The sequence below is a fragment of the Puma concolor genome, chromosome B3 (genome assembly GCF_028749965.1).
Source record: "Puma concolor isolate L17-30 chromosome B3, mPumCon1.1.hap2, whole genome shotgun sequence".
In the NCBI taxonomy this organism is placed as follows: domain Eukaryota; kingdom Metazoa; phylum Chordata; class Mammalia; order Carnivora; family Felidae; genus Puma; species Puma concolor.
This window is the reverse complement of record NC_141672.1, coordinates 89316167-89342477: the sequence shown is the minus strand read 5'-3', so window position 1 is coordinate 89342477 and position 26311 is coordinate 89316167. Positions and strand designations below refer to the sequence as shown.

The 26311-nt window shown below is 39.5% G+C and overlaps 2 protein-coding genes across 3 annotated transcripts in view; one reads left to right on the top strand and one right to left on the bottom strand.

Annotated features, from left to right (window-relative positions):
- Positions 1-14386, top strand: part of ELL3 (elongation factor for RNA polymerase II 3) — a 38420-nt gene extending 24034 nt beyond the window's left edge. The window contains exon 12 of one of the 2 annotated variants that reach the window (XM_086710567.1): positions 14216-14386. In XM_086710567.1, coding sequence (XP_086566693.1) covers positions 14216-14277 — 62 coding nt within the window. In that variant the 3' untranslated portion in view covers positions 14278-14386. Of the gene's footprint in view, positions 1-197; positions 1429-14215 lie in introns of those variants that run through there. The other variant, XM_086710568.1, reaches the window with a different exon arrangement.
- PDIA3 (protein disulfide isomerase family A member 3) lies at positions 999-26265 on the bottom strand. The gene is made up of 13 exons (XM_025918543.2): positions 25957-26265; positions 20109-20187; positions 18518-18635; positions 10397-10504; positions 9084-9213; positions 5535-5651; positions 5119-5244; positions 4326-4508; positions 3431-3539; positions 2467-2595; positions 1853-1932; positions 1478-1535; positions 999-1268 (listed from the first exon to the last, which is right to left on the bottom strand). The coding sequence occupies exons 1-13, from the start codon at positions 26121-26123 to the stop codon at positions 1155-1157; spliced, it is 1518 nt and encodes a 505-aa protein (XP_025774328.1). The 5' UTR covers positions 26124-26265; the 3' UTR covers positions 999-1154.
- Between the last annotated feature and the right edge of the window lie 46 nt (positions 26266-26311).

The window sequence follows — 26311 nt, the reverse complement described above, 5'->3', positions numbered from 1 at the left end:
AGATTACAACAGGAATAAAGTTCTCTTTTTCAAACCATAGAGTTTGAGGATCATCTACAAATAGGGCTCCTATCTGGAATTATCTAGTACTAAAAACTTTAAATACAGATAGGATTTGGATTTACCCAGAAAACAGGGAAATTCATTTGAACAAAAGTTCATGTCAGTCCTATCCTTTTTGTTCCCCACTGTTGTAGAAGAAAGTGGATGCTTCATTCACAACCAGGAATGATATGCCTTTCCCAGTTCCACTGGAGAAGGAAGTTAATGGGCCACACCTGGGCTGTGGGGGAGAGAGGTGCACCCAGCAGTGTCAGCAATTCCTGAAACAACTTGGATGGAACCCCAAACTGATGCCACACCCATACAGGGCATTTTTGGGCAGAGACTAGCCTTGGGAGGTATAAACATGCTCAGCTGCATGACAAGGGTAAACAGTAACCCATCCTTAGGGTATGGGCAGGGCCTGAAACAGACCCAACAAAAAAAGTCCCTCACCTGTTGTAGTCATCAGGCCAGGGGCCTGGGCAATAAACATGTAAAGACAGAAAATGACGAAAGGTAGAATGGATTTATAGGTGATGACTATGGACCTAGTTAGCTGGTCTACAGCAGCACTGACCAATATGGTAAGCCAGTAGCTCTAGGTGTGAATATTGAAATCAATGAAATTTTAAAATGTAGTTCTTAGTTACATTTCAAATGTTCAGTAACTACCTGTGTTAGACAATGAAAATTATGGAACATTGCCAAGATTCCAGAAAATTCTATTGGACAGTGCTGATCTAGAAAATCTTTGGTTCCCTATCTCCTGGAAAAAAGACAGTTTAAAGGGGGCTCATTTATTGTCACTGTTCCAAATGTACAAAAAAAATTAGAAAATAACCCCCCAACTCAATCCCCCCCACCCCCACAACATTACCCCCAACACAAATAATTTTTCCCAAAACCACAAACATCAACTGGTCCTGGTATTTCCATAAACAGTGCAGCTAAGAAACAGTTTAGAGAAAATTTAACGGGATTCAGATTATATCCATTCTGTCCTCTCTGCCCTGAGAGTAATAATCCCATATGGGTCCCAGTCCTCCCCAATGGTTTTCCCATCTCTGGTGGAAGAGTCCTTTTACAAAGTGGCATGTTTGGCTGCTGCTTTAGAGATCCTCCTGTGCCTTCTTCTTCTTCTTGGCTTTTTCTTCTTGAATTATAGGGGGGTTTGTTGCCTCTCGCTGTAGATAGCTAATAAAATCACTTAATTCACGGCCACCCTGAAAACAGAAAGATTACTCTGAAAATTTAACCTTTTAAAGAACCCTGGATTTTTTTTCACCAATAGGAAGACTTTTGAGTTTACAAAAGCATGTTAGCAATCACATACAATGACTATGAAACTGAAGTTTCCAGTTAAGTAAAATTTAAAGAACTGAATATGTATGTGTATGTGTGTATCTGTGGGGAGATGAGACAACGCACTTACTTCGTATTTCTTTGGGTTTAGCTTCTTGTTGGCTGGAGAGAAGTAGATGGTAGGAAAACTGGGTGTAAAAAAAAAAAAGTGAACTCATTTTCAGATTCCAGGGTAAGTCCAACATATACTTCCCCAATAACTTTCTGGGAATAACTTCTCTTCATGATTTCTATTTCTGACCAGATACCACTCTCTATCAGTGCTCACAAATCTGTGGCAGTCATGTGGACCCTTGCAGTAGAACTCTAAGCCAAAAAGGCATCTGGTTCCATGTTCAAGTGCAGTGAGGGATCCACTCCCTAAACTATGCCCAATAAATAGTTTGCAAGCTTACTTTTTCCTATCAATTGCCTAGACACTTTTATTAGCTTTTAATCTACTTACCCTCTGACTTCATATGGAGAAGGCACATCATTGGCTGTAGCATCCATCTTGGCTATGATAATATTTGGGTCTTTTCTGAGCTGTTAATAAAAAAGGTTAAACCTTTAAAGTTTCTGGTGACCAAGGGACACTTAGTCAAATCAACACTTAAAATAACCTCATTTTTAAACACCTGGATAAGTTCTGCTCCAGTAGGAAGTGTAGTGACACTTTACATAATATCTAGCTTTCCAAAGGCATCCCTTTTCTCTCTTGGTTTCTACATATTAAGACTCTGTTTATAGCTACCTTCAAAATTACGTGACTTCCATAAGACATTACAAGGGAAACATAATGGATTCATACACGCCATTACCAAAATTCAGAAGCCTGGATACTTTTAACCACAATCTAGATTGAGTCTGAGGAGTGGAATATCAAAAACAGGTATCTGAGGCACTGCACAGGCTAGAGACACTAGCGGGTCAGCCAGGAGAAAATAAAGAGTAGACAGCTGAAAAAAAAAAAATCTACCAGGACACAGGTACTGAATTAATTAGGGTAACTAGCCAATGCTGAATTATGTGTCAACTTCCCAACTCAAAATTTATCTTCAGAATATGGTTCAGACTTACCTTCTCTCCCAGTTCTTTATACTTAGGCTCCAGATTCTTACAGTGACCACACCAAGGAGCGTAAAATTCAATCAGCACATCTTTATTTTCATCATTGACTATTTCATCAAAATTCTCTGCTACCACTACCTGGAATACACCAAAGATTCTCTAGTTGGTAAGGCAAGATGAAGAATAAAAATTCACCACATGCTGTATTTGTTTCTGCACCTAAACCCTATCAAAATGTGCTGTGTTGTCCCTGAAAATATGTCATTGAAACCCAAATAGCATCTACAGACTATATTAAAGATGTTTCTGACCATTTTCCAGAAACAAACTCATTCCCAGGTCTGTCACCTGTCAAACTTTGTTCAGTAAGTCATAGGAAATAAGTGCTACCCAACCCTTCCTTAATCTCAAAGCAACAATCTCAAAACTATTCTTAGAGGTTAGCTTGCTCTACCCTGAAGAGTAACTTAGTTCTAATATAAATACTAACAAAAATTCTATGAAGCCGGCACCTGGGTGACTCAGTCGGTTAAGTGTCTGACTCTGGATATCAGCTCAGGTCATGATCTCATGGCCATGAGCCTGAGCCTCGCATTGGGCTCCATGCTCAGTGGAGCTTGGGATTCTCTCTCTCCCTTTCTCTCTCTGCCCCTTCCCCACTTGTGCACATTCTCTCTCAAAATAAATTCTATGAAGATTTTATACTCTTGCCCCTTGAGCATCATGAGCTCTGCCAATGCTTATTTTATGACTCAGGGAGAGGAGGACAAACAAAACCAAAAACATGACAGCCAACAAGGTCTTCACTTAGACGAAGCATTTTTGGAATATGAGAAACGAGAAGAAGGGGCACCTGGATGGCTCAGTCGGTTAAGAAATGAGGAGAGTCAATTATATCTTAATAAAACTAAGATCGGGGGACAATGAGGAGAGGCAGCTGCTTAGAGCCTTGGTGAAGCTATGGGCACCTCACCTTTACTGGCCCGTCATTGCTCTCTGGGATGGGCTCAGACTTCAGGTATCTCTTCAGGTTGCCATCAAAATAATCCTGCAGGAATCTTTCAAGAGCCTTGCCATCACGTCTGCAATTGAAAGACAAGGGTCAGGTTTGTTAATCTTCTATTGAAAGGATTAAAAGCAATTTTTTAGTTTCATATTCTAGCTCCAGTTTCAAGGTTAGAAACTGGAAGTTAAAAACAGGAGGACCTTATCTCTCAATATGCAGATCTACTGACTGAACAAAAAACCCAACCACCTCCTATATTTGTAGCATATTCTTTATGAATCAGAAAGGTCAGAGATGGAAGAAAACACTGGTTTTCTGGAAAGTCACTTCTGCAGAAGAACCAGGTCAGGTCTTTTTTGCTCTGAAAAATACCACCTATTTACAGTATCTTGTTTTACTGATTTCCTCACAAGGAAGACTTTTCTCTCCAAGTCTCAGAAAGTGAAAAGTCCTAATTTTCTGGGGTTTTAAGATATTTCCATTCCCTGCGTTCACTTTAGGCCAGTAAGTATTCAAAGAAGAAAAGACATTTTACAGGGATGAGAGGGGGTTGCAATGGTTTGAAATTACATCAATCTCAAAGAGACCATTCAATGTTCTCGATGTACTATTTTTAATGGCAAGGTAGAAACAATCATGTAAGTATTCCAAGCTGCCATCCTTTTGCTAATTTTCAGAATTTATTAAGGATTGTGATCCTTAAAGTCCCTAAAATTAACTAAGAAAAATGACAATCATACGTCTTGGCTAGAAGACCTATCTTCACATTCTAATGTTCTTCTTTATAAATTCTCAGTAGCGTAAAAGGCTTTACATTTCTTTGCAGAATCCACCCCCAAACCCACATTAACTTGTAACTCACGAGAACTCCTCCTGCATGACAAACTTCTCTCCTTTTGCAGTTCTGATAGCAACAACAGGAATATCTCCAGCAGTGCTTTCCAAGCCAAAATCAGAAAGTTCATGGCTAAAGGTTTTGCGGCTAGCTACGGCAAAGCTGAGTTTGTTTCCAGCATCTAGGAATTTCTTTGCTACCATCATCACTCTGTGGGAAATAAGACATATTTACACCAAGATTTATACCATGGTGGTAAACCACTTCTGAAATCAAGAAGCTAGAAACCAAAGACTAAATTTTACAGTCCACCAGCCCTCTGGAATCAGTCTAAACTACATTCTTGGCCACTGACACAGAATCATGGTACACTGTTAGGTCTTACTGAATTTCACTGCCAAACTGGTGGTACCAAATAGTCCATTCCCAATGAATCTTGTTATACTGTAATATAACTAAAATATTGCAGGCTTAACGACTGATCTGAAAAGCAAATTTATAAGGGTAAAATGCTCTAAGAATCTTGATGGGCAAATAGGCACAATATTTTAAACAAATTCTAGATCACATTTGCATTTTTACTGGGAGGTTAGGAATCAACTATGTCACAGGCAAAGGAATACCTATGGAAGATATGCCCAACAGATTATGTAAATAGTTTATGTTATTTGTCCTTAACAGCTTCAACTGTGGTTTTCAGAAGCCAACTCCTCCCATTCTAACTGGCTGTGACATCAATACACTGTAAGAGGATATTTAGAAGAAAGTGTTTACATATTAGGCAAACTTGTTTATGAAAGGGAAAAATTATCCTTATTACCTGTTTCTCCAGTAGTTGGAACCTTTGGCATTCTTTTCATAGTCCACATCATAGTAAGCCACAAGTAAGTCCTTCCCCTGCATCAAATCTTTATTGTCTTCTGTCATGTGAGGGCAGATACCAAAACTGAAATAAATAATCCATTATCAAATCTGGCAGGTTCAGCTAGGTTATGGAATTATCACAAAGTAACTGATAGCACTTAGAAAAGCAAAAGAAAATTCAACATAAAGAAAAGTACAGAACAATATACCCTCTAAGAGTTCTAGGTTCCACACATTACTGCTTTAATATAAACTTCAACTATTATTGTTCAAGCCTTTGAATGAGGCTATTTAATCCAAAACGTGGGTCTGCTTAATAAGTGAGGTAAGCAAACTAAAATGAAGCCAAGAAATCCCAACCAAGGTACTCACATGTTTTCTTGGATAAATTTTTTAATCTTGCCACTGGTCATTTTCTGTTCTACATATGCCACACTCTTGTCCTCAAATTTGTTCATCAGATGTGAAGGACGGAACAAGGTGATACCCCTTAAAAAGAAGGTATTAGTAGGTAGGCAGCTGGAGAACAGTCTTCCATCTTTTATTTAAAGCTCAGACCATCTACTCTTGCTGCTTTTACTGTCACCATTTAAGCACATAAGGACTCTTTTCTGGGACCACAGACTTGGCAACATGACCACAGACTTGGCTAACCACCTTAATCTCAAGTGCAATAATTGGATATAGTTTAATAAACCTTGAGTTGGAAAGTTAGGAGACTGTGGTTCTAATTCTAGCCCCACCATGATCAATGGAATCCTTTTGGGCTTCAGTTTTTCCATCAATGCAAAAAGGGATTTAAGGGGGTTAGAGTAGAGGATTAATTTCCAAACCTTTAAAAATAGTAACAGAACCCAATTTACCCCCAAATTCCAAGATGCACAATAAAGCAGAGCTTGCTCTTACTGGAAGGTAACTTGCCCTGCTTTCCCACATAGAGAATTATTTCACTACAGAAAATACCTTTAAGATTCCTTCCAGCTGAAAAATTCCAAAGGTGGGTATACAATTATAAGTAATGTTTAGCTTGAGTTGATCCTGTCCTAGACTTCTCTATCCCAATAAACCAAGTTTTACCAATTTTTTTCTTGCTGGTACTATTTTGCCCCTCTACCTAAACCAGCTTTCCTCACTCCACTGAACACTTGAAACAAATTCCTTCTTTAATTTCTAAACTTGTTCAGCTAAAACTAAACCCCAATTTGGTCTGAGTCACAGGTTTATATCAAGTATCACCTTTTCCAGAAAATACCACTATTTTAACTACTAATCTCTCACCTCTAGGTTCACCGTCATTCATTCCTCCTCTCCACGCTGCACATACACCCACACAGGATTTTATCACTTGTTTTTGGCTAGGTGTCAGCACCTTTATTAGAATTTTTTTTTTTTAATATTTATTTTTGAGACAGAGAGAGAGAGAGAGAGAGAGAGAGAGAGAGAGACAGAGTGCAAGCAGGGTAGGGGCAGAGAGAGGGAGACACAGAATCTGAAGCAGGCTCCAAGCTGTGAGCTGTCAGCACAGAGCCTGATGCGGGGCTCAAACTCAAGAACTGCAGGATCATGACCTGAGCCGAAGTTGAATGCTTAACCAACTGGGCCACCCATGTGCCCCAAGTACACACAAAAGAATTTTGATTTTATCTTTTAGACATTTCAGAGCCATTAAAGGCTTTGAGCTGGTGAGTAATGTGATTTTGTGTTTCAGAAGAAAAGTTGCTGGAACCCATGTGATGATGGTTTGAAGGGGGAGAAATGGCAAGGGAGTTAGAGTCTAAACTAAGTGTGATCTCTAAGAGACTAAATTAAGGCAGCATTAGGGTCATGGAGAAGAAGGAGAGAGTATAGAAAATATAAACAATAGGATTTAGTCCCTAGCCATGTGTGAAAAGAGGAAAATCTAGAGTGAGTCTAGGTTTTTAAAAACTTGGATGACTGGGTCAACCATAGTTATCATCGAGCTAGGAAAGATGAATAGTAACAAATTTAAATACGAAGGGAATGATGATGAGTTCCTTTTGGCACAGTGAGTGTGAAGTTTTTGAGACAACCATGTAGTGAAGATCCAGTAGACAATTGGATGATTGAGACTAGAATTCAGGAAAGGTTCTGAACTAGAGATAAACATTTATGGATCAAGCACATGTAAATAATTACTGAAACCATGAGACTAGAAGATATCACTCAGGGTGAGCATATAAAGAAGAAAGGTGTGCCAAGAGCTAGTGTTATTGATTTATATTTAACAAACTATGTAGTGTTTACTATGTGCCATTTACTGTTAACTCAATCTTCCTAACAACTGGTGAGACACATCTGTTATTATCCTCATTTTATAGAGGAGAAAGTATTCAAAGAGGTTAATTTCCCTAGCTTCACAGTAGGTAACTGTCAGAACTAGGATTTGAACCTAGAAAGTCTAGATGCAAAGGTGTAAGCTTGACTGACTTCTAGATTAAGACATACCAGGTCTATAAATGAATGTGGAGCCACCTGTGGGTCATTAAGCACTTCACCCATTAGTCTGTTAACCATAGATGTATTTATTGTGGCTGCCTTTAAAGTGGCCTATCAGCTTCTGATTAGAAGTCTTACTGAGAAGACCTTACATGAAAGGGGTCTTAAGGTCATCAGGTGTACACCAAGGTCATAACATCATTAAAGAGTGTATTTGGAACTGTTGGATTTCTATTTTGGGGGGAATAACTGCTCTGAAGTTTGTAACTACACTAAAAAAAAACAAATCTTAGCCCTGTTCACATTTTTGTTTGCCCAGCATGTTTGTATTAGGTTCCCTTTTGTTATGTAGTTTCCCTGTGTGCTATAAAATGCCTGTGTTTTAATTAACATAAAGTCTGTGGTTAATACTGGAAGAGTGAGAGTGGGATATAAGGAATTAAAGGTGCTGACACCTAGGGGTGCCTGGGTGGCTTAGTTAGTTAAGTATCTGACTTCGGTTCAGGTCATGATCTGTGGTTTGTGAGTTCGAGCCTTGTGTTGGGCTCTGTGCTGACAGCTCACAGCTTGGGGCCTGCTTCAGATTCTGTGTCTCCCTCTCTCTCTGCCCCTCCCCCGCTTGCATTCTGCCTCTCTCAAAAATAAAAAATAAACAGTAAAAAAAATTGTTTTTAATTCTTTTGTATGCATTTCCAAAGTCTTCTATAATTTGGTTTCTGATCTTTCACTATGACATCATTTATAAACGATACTCCAGCAGTACTACAGATCTCAACATTCCTAAATTATTTCATTACCTGGGGCCTTCACTCCTGCTGCTCTATCTGGTATAAATTTTTCTTTAAATCTAGAATAATTTTTATTCCAACTGCCAAAACTTATCTTTCAAAATATACCTCAAGAATTATGTCCTCTATGAAGTTTTTTCTTTTCCTTTTTTTAGAAGTTTATTTATTCATTCATTCATTCATTTATTTATTTAGAGAGGGAGAAGGAAGGGTGAAAGGGAATGGGAAAGGACAGAGAGAGGGAGAGAGAGAATCCCAAGCAGTATCCACACTATCAGCGCAGAGCCCAACCCAGGGCTCAGTCTCACGAACTGTGAGATCCTGACCTGAGCTGAAATCAAGAGCAAGATGCTTAACCAACTGAGCCACTCAGGTTCCCCACAAGTTTTTTCTGATACTACTCCCCACCATCAAAGAAAAAAAATCACTCCCTCTGTTCTTCCCACATGCCCTGAATATGTCTATAACACTTGACACTTGCCCACTTGACACTTACATTTTTTTACATATTCACTGTCTCCCTCTACTAGATGGACCTCAAAGGCAGCAATAGTTTCTAGCAGTTGGCTTAATGCCTAGCAAGTGTTCAGTAAATCTTTTGGGCCTAAAAATCACCAGTTCACACAATTAGTATTTGGTACAGAAATCTACAAAGATAGTCAACTCAGTCACTTACTCTCCATTATCATCATATTTGTTCACCAGAGACTCCACATTGGTGTGTGCAAATCGGTAGTTATCCCTCAAGTTGCTGGCTGCTTTTAGAAATTCAGAGTGAGCATCACTGAATAAATCCTTGAAAAAACCTGTACAAAAAGTGTCAAACACCAAGAAGAAACAGTATTGAAACATATTCAAACTTAAAAATTTTTTTTCATAACCTTAATTCTATTTACAAATAAGCCAAGTGAGATAGACAAGAGGACTAGGCCTGCTTTGCCATGACTACCTAGGATATTTGACAAAATAACTTAAGAGAATTTTCCCCCTACCCTTTAAAAAATTTTTGTCCAAGGGAGTCAAGGGAGAGAATTTGTCAGAGTTCAGGTCTTATTATTATTATTTTTTAATGTTTATTTTTGAGAGAGACAGAGCACAAACAGAGGAGGGGCAGAGAGAGAGGGAGACAGAAGCCGAAGCAGGCTGCAGGCTCTGAGCTGTCAGCACAGAGCCCGATGTGGGGCTCAAACCCATGAACTGTGATATCATCACCTGAGCTGAAGTCAGATGCTCAACCGACTAAGCACCCAGGCACCCCAAAAAACCTACCTGTTTCTTAAATGTCTGCTTATAGTTAACGCTTTGAAAATATACAGAATCAGTAATATCTAGACGGTAAGAAGTAGCTTTTAATCAAATTTAAATTATAAACCATCTTCTACTGCCAGAAAGTTAAGTTTTATTATGATAAGACTGAGAGAAGCACAGTTATATGTTTAAATTCATTTTTTAAGTCAAATGTATTACACATTAATTTAAAACAAAACAAAGAACACTCCAGATGTAGAATGTGTTTAGTTCGTTGAAGTTGTTTTAAGGATAAAATGAGATACCACAACACCTGAGAAAGCAAAGGTTGCTGTATAAATATACACAGATCCTAGCAATTTAATCTCAAGAACTAAATCCCCTCCTACTGTGAAAACAGGTTTATTATTTACTAGTGTCCTCCCACCTTAAAACATTATTTTCAATCTTAACTACTCTATTGAGTTTAAATCTCAGAATTTGAGATGTTATAGAAAAAGGCGTTTTCCTATTTTGGGTGTTTAATTGAAATTAAATCTTTATTTGTAAGAACACAAAGCCACTCAAATAAAACCAATTTTTTCCACATTATAGTGATGCTGACCTAAATCTATGAGGTGTTTTTTCAAGTGCCCTTGAGGTTTCCTAAACTGTTTTAACTTTGTCATTTACTCAGATATTAGAGGGTTTTTGAAACCGAGTTGATGATTTTGTTGTATAATCAAATTATTTGCTACTTACCCACCACAGAAGCATCTTTATCACTAATGAACTTCTCAAATTCTTCCTCAGTCCTGAGAGGAACAGAAGCTGGTCCAGCCTGCTTCTTCAGGTGGCTGACAATTCCATCTTAAAAGATAAGATGAAAGATTATACCAACACAAATTTCTAATTTTTGAGAAGGCAATCATTCACATATTCAAAGTTCAAAAAGAGGGAGCCTGGCCAGACAGAGAAGCATGTGATTCTTGACCTCAGGGCTTGGGGCACCTGGGTCGCTCAGTCAGTTGAGTGTCCAACTTCAGCTCAGGTCATGATCTCACGGTTCATGAGTTTGAGCCCCACGTTGGGCTCACTGCTGTCAGTGCAAAGCCCACTTCGGATTCCCTGTTCCCCTGCCACCCCTGCTTGCACTCTCTCTCTCAAAATAAGTAAAACGTTCAAAAAAATAAATTAAAAAAATATTTTAATAAAAAGATAAAATCTTAAAAAAAAGTTCAAAAGGATACACAATGAAAAGTTTTCTTGTCTTTAGTTACCCAGTTTCCTCCCTATAAGATGTTTCAGTTTTTTGTCTATATATTATGCATAAACAAGCAATTACATATTTTTTCTTTCTTTTCTCCCCAAATGGCAGCATATGCATAGGCTCTTTTGTATTTTGTCATTTAATATAATTTAAAGATAATTTATGCCAAAATACATAAAAAGCTAGCTACCTCAGTCTTTTTTATAGCTGTGTAGAGTTTCACTGCATGGATGTACTATAATTTATTTTACTAGACACAAATGATAGACATTTGTTTCCAGTTTCTTGCTGTTATAAATGATCCTGCAATAAACAACCTTGTATTAATGTCACTTTGCACATGATTGAATAGATCTGTAGGTTAAATTCCTAGAAGCAGATTCACTGGATCAAAGAGTACATGAATTTATAATGGTTAAACTACCCCCTCAAAGAGACTGTACGTATTTATAACCCCTACCCAGGATGTATTGGATGTATTAGTGTTTTATAACAGTAAATCTAACGTTGCCTTTGTCAATGTTATTCACTCTGCCTAGAACATTCTTTCCCCAGATATCCTCCTGGCTCCCTTTCTCATCTCCTTTAGGTCTTTACTCAAATGTCATCTTCTCAATGATGCTCTCCCTGATCATCCCATTGTAAACTAAAACCTATTCAACCTCCAACACTCCTAAACTCCTGTCCCTGGCTTTATATTTCTCTACAGCACCTTTTACCCATCTAATTAATACTCTGTCCTTATTATTTTCATCTCTCTCTCCCCACTACAAAGTAAATTCCAAATGCATAAGGATGCTTGTCTGTTTTGCTCAGTGATATATACCTAGCTCTAGGATAACTTAGCAGTTAAGTCTGAGAAACATGCACTTTGCAAATAAAGTAAGCAAATATCTCTTATTCTCAAGTAGCAGAGTCACTTGTAGCCTTACATTTTAAAGGCAGAAAATGCAAAAAAACAAAAACAAAACAAAAACCAAGCAGAAGATGCAGTGACTTGGCTAGCCTGTGTAAGAGTTTAACTATATATAGGTGAAATTATCCCATGTATAGGATCCACCTACACCACACTTCCCTACTGAGGTGAAATGGGCTAGATAAGTAAAACAGTTTAGAAAACACGAAAAAATCGTCTTATCCCTTAAGCCTAGTTGACAGACCATTAATCTACTTTCTTCTGGGGTCCATTAAAACCATTCATAGGCTCACAATGCCCAGAGGCTAAACAGGCAGTGCTCCTCCTCCATAATATTCTACCTCTTGAACCTCCTTTCTCTTCTTCCCTTTTTCTTTTTTCTTTTTTTTTTTTTTAAACATTTATTTATTTTTGAGACAGAGAGAGACAGAGCATGAGCAGGGGAGGGTCAGAGAGAGAGGGAGACACAGAATCTGAAACAGGCTCCAGGCTCTGAGCTGTCAGCACAGAGCCCAATGTGGGGCTCGAACTCACGGACCACGAGATCATGACCTGAGCTGAAGTCGGCCGCTTAACCGACTGAGCCACCCAGGTGCCCCTTTTTTCTAATTTTTTTAATGTTTATTTATTTTCGAGAGAGACAGGGACAGAATGTGAGTGGGTTAGGGGCAGAGAGAGGGAGACACAGTATCTGAACCAGGCTTCAGGCTCTGAGCTGTCAGCACAGAGCCTGATGCGGGGATAGAACTCACGAACTGTGAGATCATGACCTGAGCCTAAGTCAGATGCTCAACCACTGAGCCACCCAGGCACCCCTCACCCCCTTTCTCTTCTAAGTACTCTCTTCTAAGTACTGAGACACTACACCGTTTAACCCTTTCAATACAAAATAGTCTGCATTTTTTCTAATGTTTTTTCCTTCTCTTTCCAGTCACAGACTTTTTTGACCCTTTTAAATGTTTTCCTCAACTCACATAGGAGGGGTTGCATCAAAAGATTAATTGAAATTGAATATATTTATTTAGCCTTCAAGAGGATCATTATTACTACATCATGATATAAATTATAAAGAACATTAACCTGGGGCTATGATGAGAAATGTTACTTTTCTCCTAAGAATTTAAAATTCTTTGGAAGGTAAAATGGGAGTACGGAGCAACCACATTAAGCAGGAGAGCAAAGAGCATAATTTGTAGAGGAGTACATGAACAAGTAATAAATTCTAAGTACCAAACATCTGACCTCCTAGTCAGATCCTGAGAAATTCTCAAATTTAAGAAATCTAGGTTATAGCCCAAATGAGAATAGCTGACCAGTGGCAGTCTAATTGGGTTCACTTATAACTTAGTTAGGACCTGTTCAAGTTCACAAAAACATTTCAATATTTCTAACTGCAAATTCTACCCTAAATTAACTGAATAAAATCTGAAAGGTAGCATGGATTCTTTGTTAACACTTTTTACCTCAGGAAAAAATTTTTGTTTCCTTCTGTGCTTAGACATACCAAATTTTAAGTGTTAGCTAAATGACCTCAGTTGAGTGGCACCTGGGTGGCTCAGCTGGTTAAGCGTCCGACTTCGGCTCAGGTCATGAGCTCACGGTCCGTGAGTTCGAGCCCTGTGTCAGGCTCTGTGCTGACAGCTCAGAGCCTGGAGCCTGCTTCAGATTCTGTGTCTCCCTCTCTCTCTGACCCTCCCCCATTCATGCTCTGTCTCTCTGTCTCAAAAATAAATAAACATTAAAAAAAAAATTAAAAAAAAAAAAATGACCTCAGTTGAGCTGAAATATTTACTCATGCATTCAACAAAGAGTTACTGAGTATCTACTAGATGTGAGAAAACTTAGGTGCTGAAGACAAAGTAGTAAATAAACAAAGGTCTCTGCTTTCCTAGAGCTTACAGTGTAAGTAAATCTCCAAGTAAGTCACCAAATAATAAATAAAATCTCCAAATAAACAATTAAAAATATAATAACTGGCACTATATAGAGAATTAAGAAGTTGATGTCTTAAGAAAATGACTGGGTGGCTACCTTAGGTCTGGTGGCCTGGGAAAGCCTCTGGGAGGTGAAACTCAAGCCAGGATCTCCATGACAAAAAGGAGCAAGCCATGCAAACATAGCAGAAGATCATTTTGGGTTGTGAACAAAACCAGCGCAAAGGTCCTAATAAGGTAAAACAATCTTGAGATGATAGGAGAGTTAGGCAGCAGCCATGTTATGTAGAGCTTTGTATATAAGTAACCATCACGCATACTGAAGAAATTCCATCTCCCTAAAATACCCAACCAAATCCCTTTTTTCTCTTAGCTTTCCATCATGAAAAGGTAAAATTTGCATGTTTATTTGATAGACAAAGACAAAACTGTCCAAAATATTTTTTCATCATCAATTATAGGCCCTATACCGGACTTCAAGCTGTATTACAAAGTTATAATCATCAAGACGGTATGTTACTGACACAAGAACAGACACTCAGATCAATGGAACAGAACAGAGAACCCAGAAATGGACCCACAAACGTATGGCCAACTCATCTTTGACAAAGCAGGAAAGAATATCCAATAGAATAAAGACAGTCTCTTCAGCAAGTGGTGCTGGGAAAACTGGACAGCGACATGCAGAAAAATGAACATGGACCACTGTCTTACAGCATACATAAAAATAAACTCAAAATGGATGAAAGACCTAAATGTAAGACAGGAAGCCATCAAAATCCTTGAAGAGAAAGCAGGCAAAAACCTCTTTAACCTTGGCCGCAGCAACTTCTTATTGAACAGGTCTCCGGAGGGAAACAAAAGCAAAAATGAACTAATGGGACCTCATCAAAATAAAAAGCTTCTGCACAGCAAAGGAAACAATCAGCAAAACTAAAAGGCAACCGACAGAATGGGAGAAGATATTTGCAAATGACCTATCAGATAAAGGGTTAGTATCCAAAATCTATAAAGAACTTACCAAATTCAACACCCAAAAAACAAATAATCCAGTGAACAAATGAGCAAAAGACATGAATGGACACTTCTCCAAAGAAAACATCCAGATGGCCAAATGACACATGAAAAAATGCTCAACATCACTCATCATCAGGGAAATACAAATCAGAACCACAACGAGACACCACCTCACACCTGTCAGAATGGCTAACATTAACAACTCAGGCAACAACAGATGTTGACGAGGATGGGAAGAAAGGGGAACCCTTTTGCACTGCTGGTGGGAATGCAAACTGGTGCAGCCACTCTAGAAAACAGTATGGAGGTTCCTCAAAAAATTAAAAATAGAACTATCCTACGACCTGGCAATTGCACTACTAGGTATTTATCTGAGGAATACAGGTATGCTGTTTCAAAGGGACACATGCACCCCAATGTTTATAGCAGCACTATCAACAATAGCCAAAGTATGGAAAGAGCCCAAATGTCCATCGCCAGATGAATGGATAAAGAAGATGTGGTATACTGGGACGCCTGGGTGGCTCAGTTGGTTAAGTGTCCGACTTCGGCTCAGGTCATGATCTCACGGTTTGTGAGTTTGAGCCCCGTGTCAGGCTCTGTGCTGACAGCTTGGAGCCTGAAGCCTGCTTCAGATTCTGTGTCTCCTTCTCTATCTGCCCCTCCCCAACTTGTTCTCTGTGTCTCTCAAAAAATAAATAAATGTTAAAAAAAAATTAAAAAAAAATAAAAAGACGTGGTATATATATACAGTGGAGTATTACTCGGTAATCAAAAAGAATGAAATCTTGCCATTTGGAACTACCTAAGAGAAATAAGTCAGAGAAAGACAAGTATCATATGACTTCATATGAGGACTTTAAGACATAGAACAGATAAACAGAAGGGAAGAGAAGCAAAAATAATATAAAAACAGGGAGGGAGACAAAACATAAGAGACTCTTAAATATGGAGAACAGAGTGTTACTGGAGGGGTTGTGGGAGTGGGGGATGGGCTAAACGGGTAAGGGGCATTAAGGAATCTACTCCTGAAATCAGTGTTGCACTATATGCTAACTTGGATGTAAATTTAAACAATAAATTAAATAAAAATAAAAGAATATTGTAGGAACAACCATAAAAAAATAAAAAATAATAGGCTCTATAGGATCCAGTCCCTATTTGCCTTTCAAACTTCATTTGTCATCTATGCTAATTATACTCCAGCCACATGGTCTTTTCTGTCCCTTGAACACATCAAGCTCAGTTATACCTTAGGGCCTTTTTGTATACCTTAGAGTCTTCCCTCTGCTTGGAAGGCTCTGGCCCAGATCTCAAGGCTAGCTCATTCCTATCATTCATGTCTCAGCTCAAAAGTTACATCTGATAACTCTGATGATGTGGTACTCCCAAACCCAATCACTATCATATGGTTTTATTTTTCTCCTTTTTAAAAAAAAAAATTAATGTTTTTTTCTAATTTTTTTTAACGTTTATTTATTTTTGAGACAGAGAGAGACAGAGCATGAACGAGGGAGGATCAGAGAGAGAGAGGGAGACACAGAATCTGAAACAGGCTTCAGGCTCTGAGCTGTCAGCACAGAGCCTGACGTGGGGCTCATACTCATGAACTGCAAGATCATGACCTGAGGCGAAGTCAGACGCTTAACCAACTAAGGCACCCAGGCGCCCCAATGTTTTTTTTTAAATCTTTGATGGGGGGGAGGGGAAGCACAGGCACGTGTCAGTGGCAGAGGGGCAGAGAGAGGGGAACAGAGGACCCAAAGCAGGATCTGTGTTGACAACAGAGAGCAGGATGTGGGGCTAGAATTCATGAATCATGATCATGACCTGAGCCAAAGTTGGACACTTAACCGACTGGGTCACCCAGGTGCCCCTAATTTTCCCCTTTAATGCTCTTATCACAAATTTAATTTATCTTATCCATATATATTGACACAATTTTTTCATTGTGATAAAATATACATAATAACATTTTTAATTCATTTTTTAAAAAAGAGAGTATGTGTGTGAGCGGGGGAGGGGCAGGAGAGGGAGATAATCTCTGCACTGAGCATGGAGCCCGACGTGGGGCTCAATACCAGGAACCTGGGCTCATGACCTGAACCAAAATCAAGAGTCAGATGCTTAACCAACTGTGCCACTCAGGTGCCCCATCTTACCATTTTTAAGTGTACAGTTCTGTGGCATTAAGTACATTCACATCGTTGTACAACCACTCTTCAGTACTCTTGTTATCTTGCAAAAGTAAAACTCATTTAAAAAAAAAACCTCTACATTTTCTTCACCCCACAGTCCTTGAGAACTATTCTATTTTCTGTCCCTACGAATTTTACTATACTAGGAACTTCATATAAGTTGGCATGTCATGGTATTTGTCTTTCTGTGATTGGTTTATCTCACCGAGCATGTCTTCAAGGTTCATCCCTGTTACAGCACATGTCAGAACTTCATTTTCTGAGGCTGAATGATATTCCACTGTATTATATATGCTTATTATATAATGCTTTATATTATACATGCTTTGTATATAATTATTAATAATATACCACATTTTTTAGGTTGAGTCATCCAGTGATGCCACACTTGGGTTGCTTCCACCTTTTTGCTATCATGAATAATGCAGCTCTAAACACAGGTGCACATATGTACCTTAAAGACCCTGCTCTTAATTCTTTTGGGTATATATCCAGAAGTAGAATTGTTAAATCACACAGTAATTCTATTTTTTTCAGGAATTTTCATATTGTTTTCCATAGCAGCTATAGCATTTTATATTCATACTAACAGCACGCAATGGTTCCAATATCTTTGCATCTTCATTGACACTTGTTATTTTCTCTGTGTGTGTGTGGTTTTTTTTTTAATTTTTTTTTAATGTTTTATTTATTTTTGAGACAGAGAGAGACAGAGCATGAACAGGGAGGGGCAGAGAGAGAGGGAGACACAATCCGAAGCAGGCTCCAGGCTCTGAGCTGTCAGCACAGAGCCCAACGCAGGGCTCGAACTCACAAACCGTGAGATCATGACCTGAGCCGAAGTCGGACGCTTAACCTACTGAGCCACCCAGGCGCCCCTCTGTGTGTGTGTTTTTGATAGTAGCCATCCTAACGGATGTGAAGTAGTTATCGCTATATATTTTTAAACTTGTTTGTTGCCCTTTTCTCTTCATTTCCCAGAATGTAAGCACCATTAGAGTAGGAACCTTGTCTGTTTTGTTTATCAACAAATACCGAGCACCTACTATACCTAGAATATCTGGCACCGAGGAAGTATTCAAAAAATATGTCAAATGAGAAACTGCATAGTAGACCTCCTAACTCAAGTTCAAGTATTTTTTTTTTTAATGTTTATTTTTGAGAGAGAGAGAGCAAGAGAGAGAGAGACAGTGTGTGAGTGGGGGAGGGTAGAGAGAGATGGAGACAGAATCCGAAGCAGGCTCCAAGCTTTGAGCTGTCAGCACAGAGTCCAACGTGGGACTCGAACTCACGAACTGTGAGATCATGACTGAGCTGGAGTCAGACACTTAACTGACTGAGCTACCCAGGCGCCCCCCAAGTTCAAGTATTTCCTATATTACTTATATAATGTTCATTTAGAGAAGTCTTTTTTAGATACCAAACTGACCTCTTAGGAGGATTTTTTAAGACTGAAAGTTATGTTATATAGAAAAATATCATGTTCCCACTACAAAAAACAGAGCACTTAACAAATTCAGTTTCCAGAATGTAATCCAAAATTCTTACCGGCAGTCCTGGGCCCATCATAAGCACCAGCTTCTTCACCATCTCTAAATATCTTCAGGGTTGGATATCCACTGACTCCATACTTATTACAGGTGTTCGTGTTAGCAGTACAATCAACCTAAAGATTAAAATACATGAACCATCTGTTATCCAGATGCCTGTTGCAGGCTCCTCCTATATTCCCCCAATACTAAGACTGGTCAAATCATAAAAGGATCAAGCAATTCTTCGCACACATGCCACGGAGTATTAGATTTTAAGGGCAGACTGGTGCTGGGCTAGCTGGATCAGAACCACGTAAAGAATTCATTAAAATTTAGATTGCTGGACTTCCTACAAAATGCACAAATGACTATTTAAAATCTGACTTCGAAGTCTCTATTGTTTATAGCAGTGGTCTCAGCCTTTTTTCTGCCTTAGAGGGAGCGCCTGTCACCTGAGCATCCGACTTCAGCTCAAGTCATGATCTTGTGATTCATGATTTCAAGCACCACATCAGGCTCACTGCTGTCAGTGCAAAGCCTGCTTCGGATCTTCTGTCCCCCTCTCTCTGCCCCTCCCCTGACTGCACTGTCTCAAAAATAGGTAATCATTAAAAAAAAAAAAAAATACATGCGGGATAAATCACTTAAATTACTAATAGCATCTTACTTTGATAATGATGATTATCAAGGGGATGTATGGATGTACCCTTTGGGGGGGGTGGAGTATAATTTAATTTGGCAAATCATCTAGAGTTTTAGCAAAGGTGTTAATACTTAATATGCTAGTTTGAATATGGGCTGACCTATAACAAGACAGATCTAGTGAGGCCTATTAAGAAGAAGGAAAACAACTCCTATCTATTTAACCACTTACTCTAAAGTAGGTTATGCATTAGGCACTTTGCATATGTTATTTCATTTACTCTTCACAAGACCTGAGGTATGGTCCCAATAACATAAACTGAGGTTTAAAAGTAATGTGTCCATAGTAACACAGGCTATAGCCACACAAGACAGGAATTAAATCATGACTCAACTTTTTTCCCCCTATGGCAAATCGCCATAGAAACATCAGGATCAAAAGCAATTTCCAAAAACAGTTGTATATATGCATGAACTATTTATTTGAGACTGGCCAAGATGTGAGCTTTTACAGTGGAGCAACTATGGGTTTGCTGTAATAATGGCCAAACTCTAGAAGCATTATTTTGATTGCAAAAGCAAATACCGAGTTTATAGCTGACCAGTTAGTTACATACTTACAGCACCTTATCATTTTCCTATTCCAGTCACTGTGAATATCATAAGGTAGTTTAGGGAACTCATTTATTTAATAATTTTTCTGTAACCTTGACTACTATATTTTACTTTCTATATTTGCCCCTTAAGTCTTATTTACCATATACTTTACTTCTTATGCCAGTAATTCCCTTAGTTTCACTACTTTTAATCTTTTAAAACCAAAATTAATACAATAGTTGTGTATTTGCCCAGAAACTAGTGTTCTCTCTTCTTAGCACCTAAGAGTAAAGAAAATGAATGTTAATTTTATAAACTATTATTTAAAATAATTAATTTTCTTTAATGAAGAATCTGTCTATACTCACCTTTGCTAATGGGACTATTCCTTTTAATCTGGTTGCTGCAGCTTCATACTCAGGGGCAAGCCTCTTGCAGTGTCCACACCTATATAAATATAACAAAAAAACAAAACAAAAACCCAAATTTTTAGTTTAATCCTTCAAGATTGTCAACATTTCTCTAGGAAAAATCTCAAACTATAATACTACTTTTGAACTAGTAGCTGTTTCCAAAAGCGAAAATATCACCTGAACAACATTCATTACTGATAGAGTAACCAGAGTTCTCACAAGGTAAAGGTACGATCCCTAACCTGAGTTTGACTCTGTAGGACTGGCTCAGTTCAGAGCAGCCATCTATTTTCTTCTCAATTAAAAGTATAACTGAGGGGCACCTGGGTGGCTCAGTCAGTTAAGTATCCGACTCTTTATTCTGGCTTAGGTCATGATCCCAGGGTCATGGGATTGAGCCATGCATTGGGCTCCACACTGAGCACGGAGCCTGCTTGCCTGCTTAACATTCTCTCTCTCTGTCTGCCCCTCTCCCCTGCTCATGTGTGCTCTCTCTTTTAAAAAAAAGAAAAAAAGAAAAAAAAAAGAGAGCCCTGAAAACTACAGTCAGAATTACAACCCACATTAAAGAGGGAAAGAAAGGGCTCAAGCCTTTCAAAGTAATTAATGAAGATAAAATGATGGGCAAGACATGAGCAATTCCATCCCTGGTAGTATTTCTCAAAGGAAGGTACATTTTTTCCCCCTTGGGAAATCAGCACAGTAGTTCTTAAAAATAGAGTGATTGAAAACTTGTATATAAGGTTTCAAGTATGGTATTAACTCTTTAAGAATCACCATCAAGTACTTTTTCTCCATTCCTTCAACAGGAATCCCTTTGTCCAGAAACCCAGTTTGAGGGGGTAGCAGAATGAGGCCCAAAAGGCACTCATTTTCTATAAATAGATACTTCAGCAGCTGTTGGGGAGCCTCTTTTTCTTATCAACCAAGTTTCAACACAGCATTAGAATGACATACTTAAGATGCCAAGTCCCATTTTTACAGCTACACAATTCATCTGACTGTAAGAACTGATGAGGATAAAGCACTGTCAGAATATTTTCTCAAAGGGCCATCAGAAACACCTGCTCCTATGCCTGAGAAGTCCTAACAGTCCCTCGGGCACACTGTATATGCAACAGGGGGAGAGGGAGACATTTCTCCTCAGGGTGTAGCTAGTACCAACTATAAATCATCTCTTCAAAACCCAGTGGGCTGCACAGGCCCTTTGAGAAGGTACAGTAGTTCTGTAACCTCCCCATAGAGAGCAAAAACAGAATTAGAAAACAGAAGGAAACGTGGAAAACACTTAACCTGATAGATTTCAGAGCCAATACTCTCAAAATTTATTTTATTAATTGATGGATAAATAACTTGGAAGCATTTTACCCCTAAAACTTGTTTAAAACATCTGACTTTGGCTCAGGTCATGAGCTCATGGTTCATGGGTTCAAGCCCTGCATTGGGCTCTGTACTGCCAATGCTTGGGATTCTCTCTCTCCTTCTCTCGCTCTTAAAAATAAATAAACTTAAAAGAAAAAAAAGACTGTAATATTAGATGTTGCTTAGTGTCACATATTTACTAAAAGTATGATAAATGATAAACACCAAAGTTAGGATAGGGGAGTACATAAGATGGGGAAGGGATGTACCAGAGGCTTTGATTTTTAGACTGGGTGGTGAATAAATGGTATTCCCTATATTTCATGGATGCATATTTTACTGTATCTGAAATTGGCATGTGCCCTGCAATCATTGTCATAATTTCAATGGTAGCATTTCCTTCTTTGTGAGACATAAAATAAAGATTCCTCTCACAATCAGTGGCATCTTAGATGTGTCTGAAATATGGTATTACTCATTACATTTTCTGTATTCCTTTTATTTACTAAAAAAAATTTTTTTTAACATTTATTCATTTTTGGAGAGACAGAGCATGAGCGGGAAAGGGGCAGAGAGAGGGAGACACAGAATCCAAAGCAAGCTCCAGGCTCTGAGCTGTCAGCACAGAGCCCAACGCAGGGCTCGAACTCACGAACTGTGAAATCATGACCTGAGCTGAAGTCGGATGGTCAACCTACTGAGCCACCCAGGCGCTCCTCTGTATTCCTTTTATATTGCATAATTCACGTACCTGGACTGTAATGAAAATATATAAATTCTAACTAATCTAATAAAATAAACAATTTATCTGAGAAATTCAGGCTTTTGGGAAAATAGTAAGAGTTCCAAGATGGGAAAAAAAAATTGTTAAAGGGAGCGAGAATTGGATCTGGCCTTTAAGATCCTTTAAGATTTAATGCTTCAGCTAGGACCTGTCCTGGGGTATTTTAGATAAGGGGAATAGTAGAGCAAAGGTAAAACTACTAGTGAAAATGATACATTTAGAGAACTGCAAGGGTTTTTTTGTTGTTGTTAAGAGATAATGTGTTATTTGTATTAAGAATACATCAGTCAGCAATATATAGAAAGAAAAGGGGAAAGTACAGATAAGAATAAAAGCCACCTAGAAGATAATATATTTCACATGACAGACACTGAAACTTGGACCAGAGTGACAGCAATGAGAATATAAAAAAGAGAAGAGAGATTTCTGTTGAATATGCAATTATCAAGAAGGCTGAGGCAACAGATTTAGGAATAGTTTCACCTCAACCATCTGAAAACATTTGAAGAGAAAAAATAGCATGAAATAATTAGACCAGACTGGTGGGTCTTAACACACAAACTCACGAACACAGATGCATATAAAAAATATCCATGGGGGGTGCATTAGAAAAATTGTATGCTTGGGCCCCACCCTGGGACTCAACTGAATGATTCCTCCAGCAATCTGGGAGGAAACCAGGGGTATGGGGAGGTATGTAAGTGGCAAGGCTGCAACTGAAACCCACTGCCCTTAGTATTGACTGCATCCATAAGGTCATCAAATGCCCCCAAGGAAGGACCTGTTTAATGAATTCCAAAGAGAATGGAGGAGACTGCCTTCTTCAAATTCACGAGGAATGGAATTCAGGTGGAGTTTGAAGGTGAACATCAAGATTAACCACTACTTCTTTCACCCAACCCTAGACAGTATTAAAACACAAACAATTCCAGGGCGCCTGGGTGGCGCAGTCGGTTAAGCGTCCGACTTCAGCCAGGTCACGATCTCGCGGTCCGTGAGTTCGAGCCCCGCGTCAGGCTCTGGGCAGATGGCTCGGAGCCTGGAGCCTGTTTCAGATTCTGTGTCTCCCTCTCTCTCTGCCCCTCCCCCGTTCATGCTCTGTCTCTCTCTGTCCCAAAAATAAATAAAAACGTTGGAAAAAAAAATTAAAAAAAAAACAAACACAAACAATTCCATCACCTTCAGGGATGGTATCTAGCAGTTAATAATAAATCCCCACATATATTCACTCAGCAATCATTACTTCATTTGATAAAGGTCTCTGACAGAAAAACTGATGTAGTCCTTTCCCTATCTGGAAGGGGTGATATTAGGTGTATTATTAGGTCCCAAGAGAAAGGCAGGAGCAACCAGTTAGTTGTTCAAGGAAAAAGTAACTTTTGAGCTAAATCTTTTTGAAAAGACCAATTTGGGGTGGGCAGGTATACCAGGAATTCCAAATAAAGGAATCGGCATGTACAAAAAAATATTCCATTTTATGCTATCCATATGGGCTTTTTCTGTATGTACTCCAGAAATGCTGTATATCAAATATCATTGAATGCTACCGTCCTAGATGGCAAGGCACAAATCTACAACATAAGTAGATGTTGAGGACTTAAAACTTAATGCTGATCAGTAAGTTTTCAGAAATCATCAATAAATTTTCAGATATTATCACATTTAAATAGTGCTATTTATTTCCCCAGAGAAATCTGGATACTCCCATTCTTACAAACTACAGACAATTAACTCCATAATGGAAATATCAGTCTATAAACTCAACCACAAAGAAATCTTTCACTTTCACTACAAAATGAAAGTGCAAAAAATACCCAAAAACAAAGGAGATGAAAAACTTGCTCAAAATAGGTCAATTTAGTTTCAATAAGGATTCTTTAACTGTTCCTATCTAACTTGTGAGCTAGCTCTCTTGATCTGTACACAGGAATACAGCAGTCAGAAAATATTTCCAGCTGAAGTATTAATAAGTAAAAAGTTGAATGTGAAGAAATAAGGACATGATCAACACGAGACTTCCTTGATTCCAAATTAGTCATTCAGAAAACTGATCCTTCCTGCCAGCATTGTGGAGGATGACCTTACCTTCTAGACCAATTAAAAGCAAACACCACAGCAGAGATCCACCCAATTTGGGGGATAGTTTAGTGCATGACAGGATATGCAGTTTTTAGGGAAGCAGATACAACAATTTAAATTAGGAAAGAATACCTTCAATCAAAAAAAAACAAAAAAAACAAAATCTGCTTTAAACTAATAGTCTCATAGCCCACTATTCTGCAGTAATTCACTCTATGTTGACCCCTGTAGTCACAGAAGCACCACCCAGTTCTGATTACAACCCCATCCTGTCACTCTAAGTAGTTACACCCCTTCAAAGTTAACCGCATGGTTAACTGATTGTGAAGAGCTGTTTCTAAGGGAGAATGTGACTTCTGGAGATGTATAAAGAGCACATATGATTTGTAATCAGTACTACCAGTTAACCACAAGGATGTCCTGGACACAAAATCTGTTGCCTCTAACACATCTTTCTGGTTCAGGTGGTCTTCATTACAGGACTTTACCCTCAGCAGGTCAGCTGAGTCCTTGCTGAGTGAAGAACCAGTCAGAAGTTACACACCAACTTTGTTTTACTGACACTTTTGAATACAATTCGTTTTTAACTAATGGTATTGTGGCAGGAGGAGATAAAAAATCAAGTACTGTAATTAGTATGGATATATTGAGCCATCCCAAGTTTTAAATTAATCATGGCTCTCTGTGGGAAAGATCTGGGAGTTTAAAAACAAACGAAAACATTCCGGTCTACTTGGCCAGAAATCCTATTTGCTGTCTCTCCCTACCCCCAACTTTTTGAGTTAGTTGTATCCTAAGGAATTTACACCCTTGTTCAGTTATATCACCCTCAAGTAGACTATTTCTCCCCACAGTGGTTACTTTCTCACTGGAGTCTTTCACGGCGTTTTTCAGAAATTCTAATTAAAATTAACCCTTCAGACTGATTCTGATTAAATGATTCTTTTTCCCTACTTTTTTTTTTGGATGGGATTCTGCTGGTGCTGAGATGTGATCAGCTTAATGAAGAAAGTGTGCACCATGCGATGGGACAAAATAACTGCCTGCCTCAAGAAAGCACTTATGACCATTCTGCAGCCACTGAGTGACCTTGGCTAGAAACCAATGGCTGCGGGGCGTGGGGCAAGAAGAAAGGAAGTGCTCTGGGGGCCCAGGGCCTCTGCACTTGGTGAAACGTTCGCTTCCAGCATAAGGCCTTGGGATGCCTCATTTGTAGGACGCAGAGCATTAACACTGACTCACCCAGAAACTGTAAAGATACCAATCTAAGCGGGGTAGGAGGTGGTTAAACCTTCTGCAAATAGGAAGTGCCGCAAGAGCACGGAGGTAAGGATGTGGCCCTGCGTGAATGGGGCCTTCGGGTTTCCTTCCCGGATCTTGCTCCTAGGCGATCAGCACCGACTTCTCTCTCGGCAAGGCAGCGCGGCCCCCCGGGGGTGGGAAATTTGCCGGCTTCAGCGAGGCCTGCTGGAATGGTGGGAGGGCGCCGGCGCTGCATAGGCCCAACCGTTCCCGCGCCTTCGCCCCCGGCCCAGCCCGGCTCTCCCTCCCATCCACGCCCCGGCTTAGTGGCCTCACCAAGGGGCGAAGAACTCGACGAGCATGAGGCCCGCAGAACCCGTGTCCGAGATGCGACTCTCGAAGTTGTCGTCAGTGAGTTCCAGCACGTCGGAGGCGGCGGCGAGACGGGCCGTGGCGAATAGCAGCGCCACGCCCGGGAACAGGGTTCGGCAGCGAGGGCGCATGGCGACGAGGTGAGGTTGGGGGCGGCCGGGAGGGTCGGGGCTCGGCGGGGACTGCAAAGGCCGGCCGCGACCACGCACCTTCTGCTTGCGCTCGTGCGTCTGGCCCAGGCGGACCTGCAGCCGGAGGTCCCAACCCCCCAGCCCGGCTCGGGCCGCAGTGTGGCAGCCTCCGATTGGCTGCGTGGCGC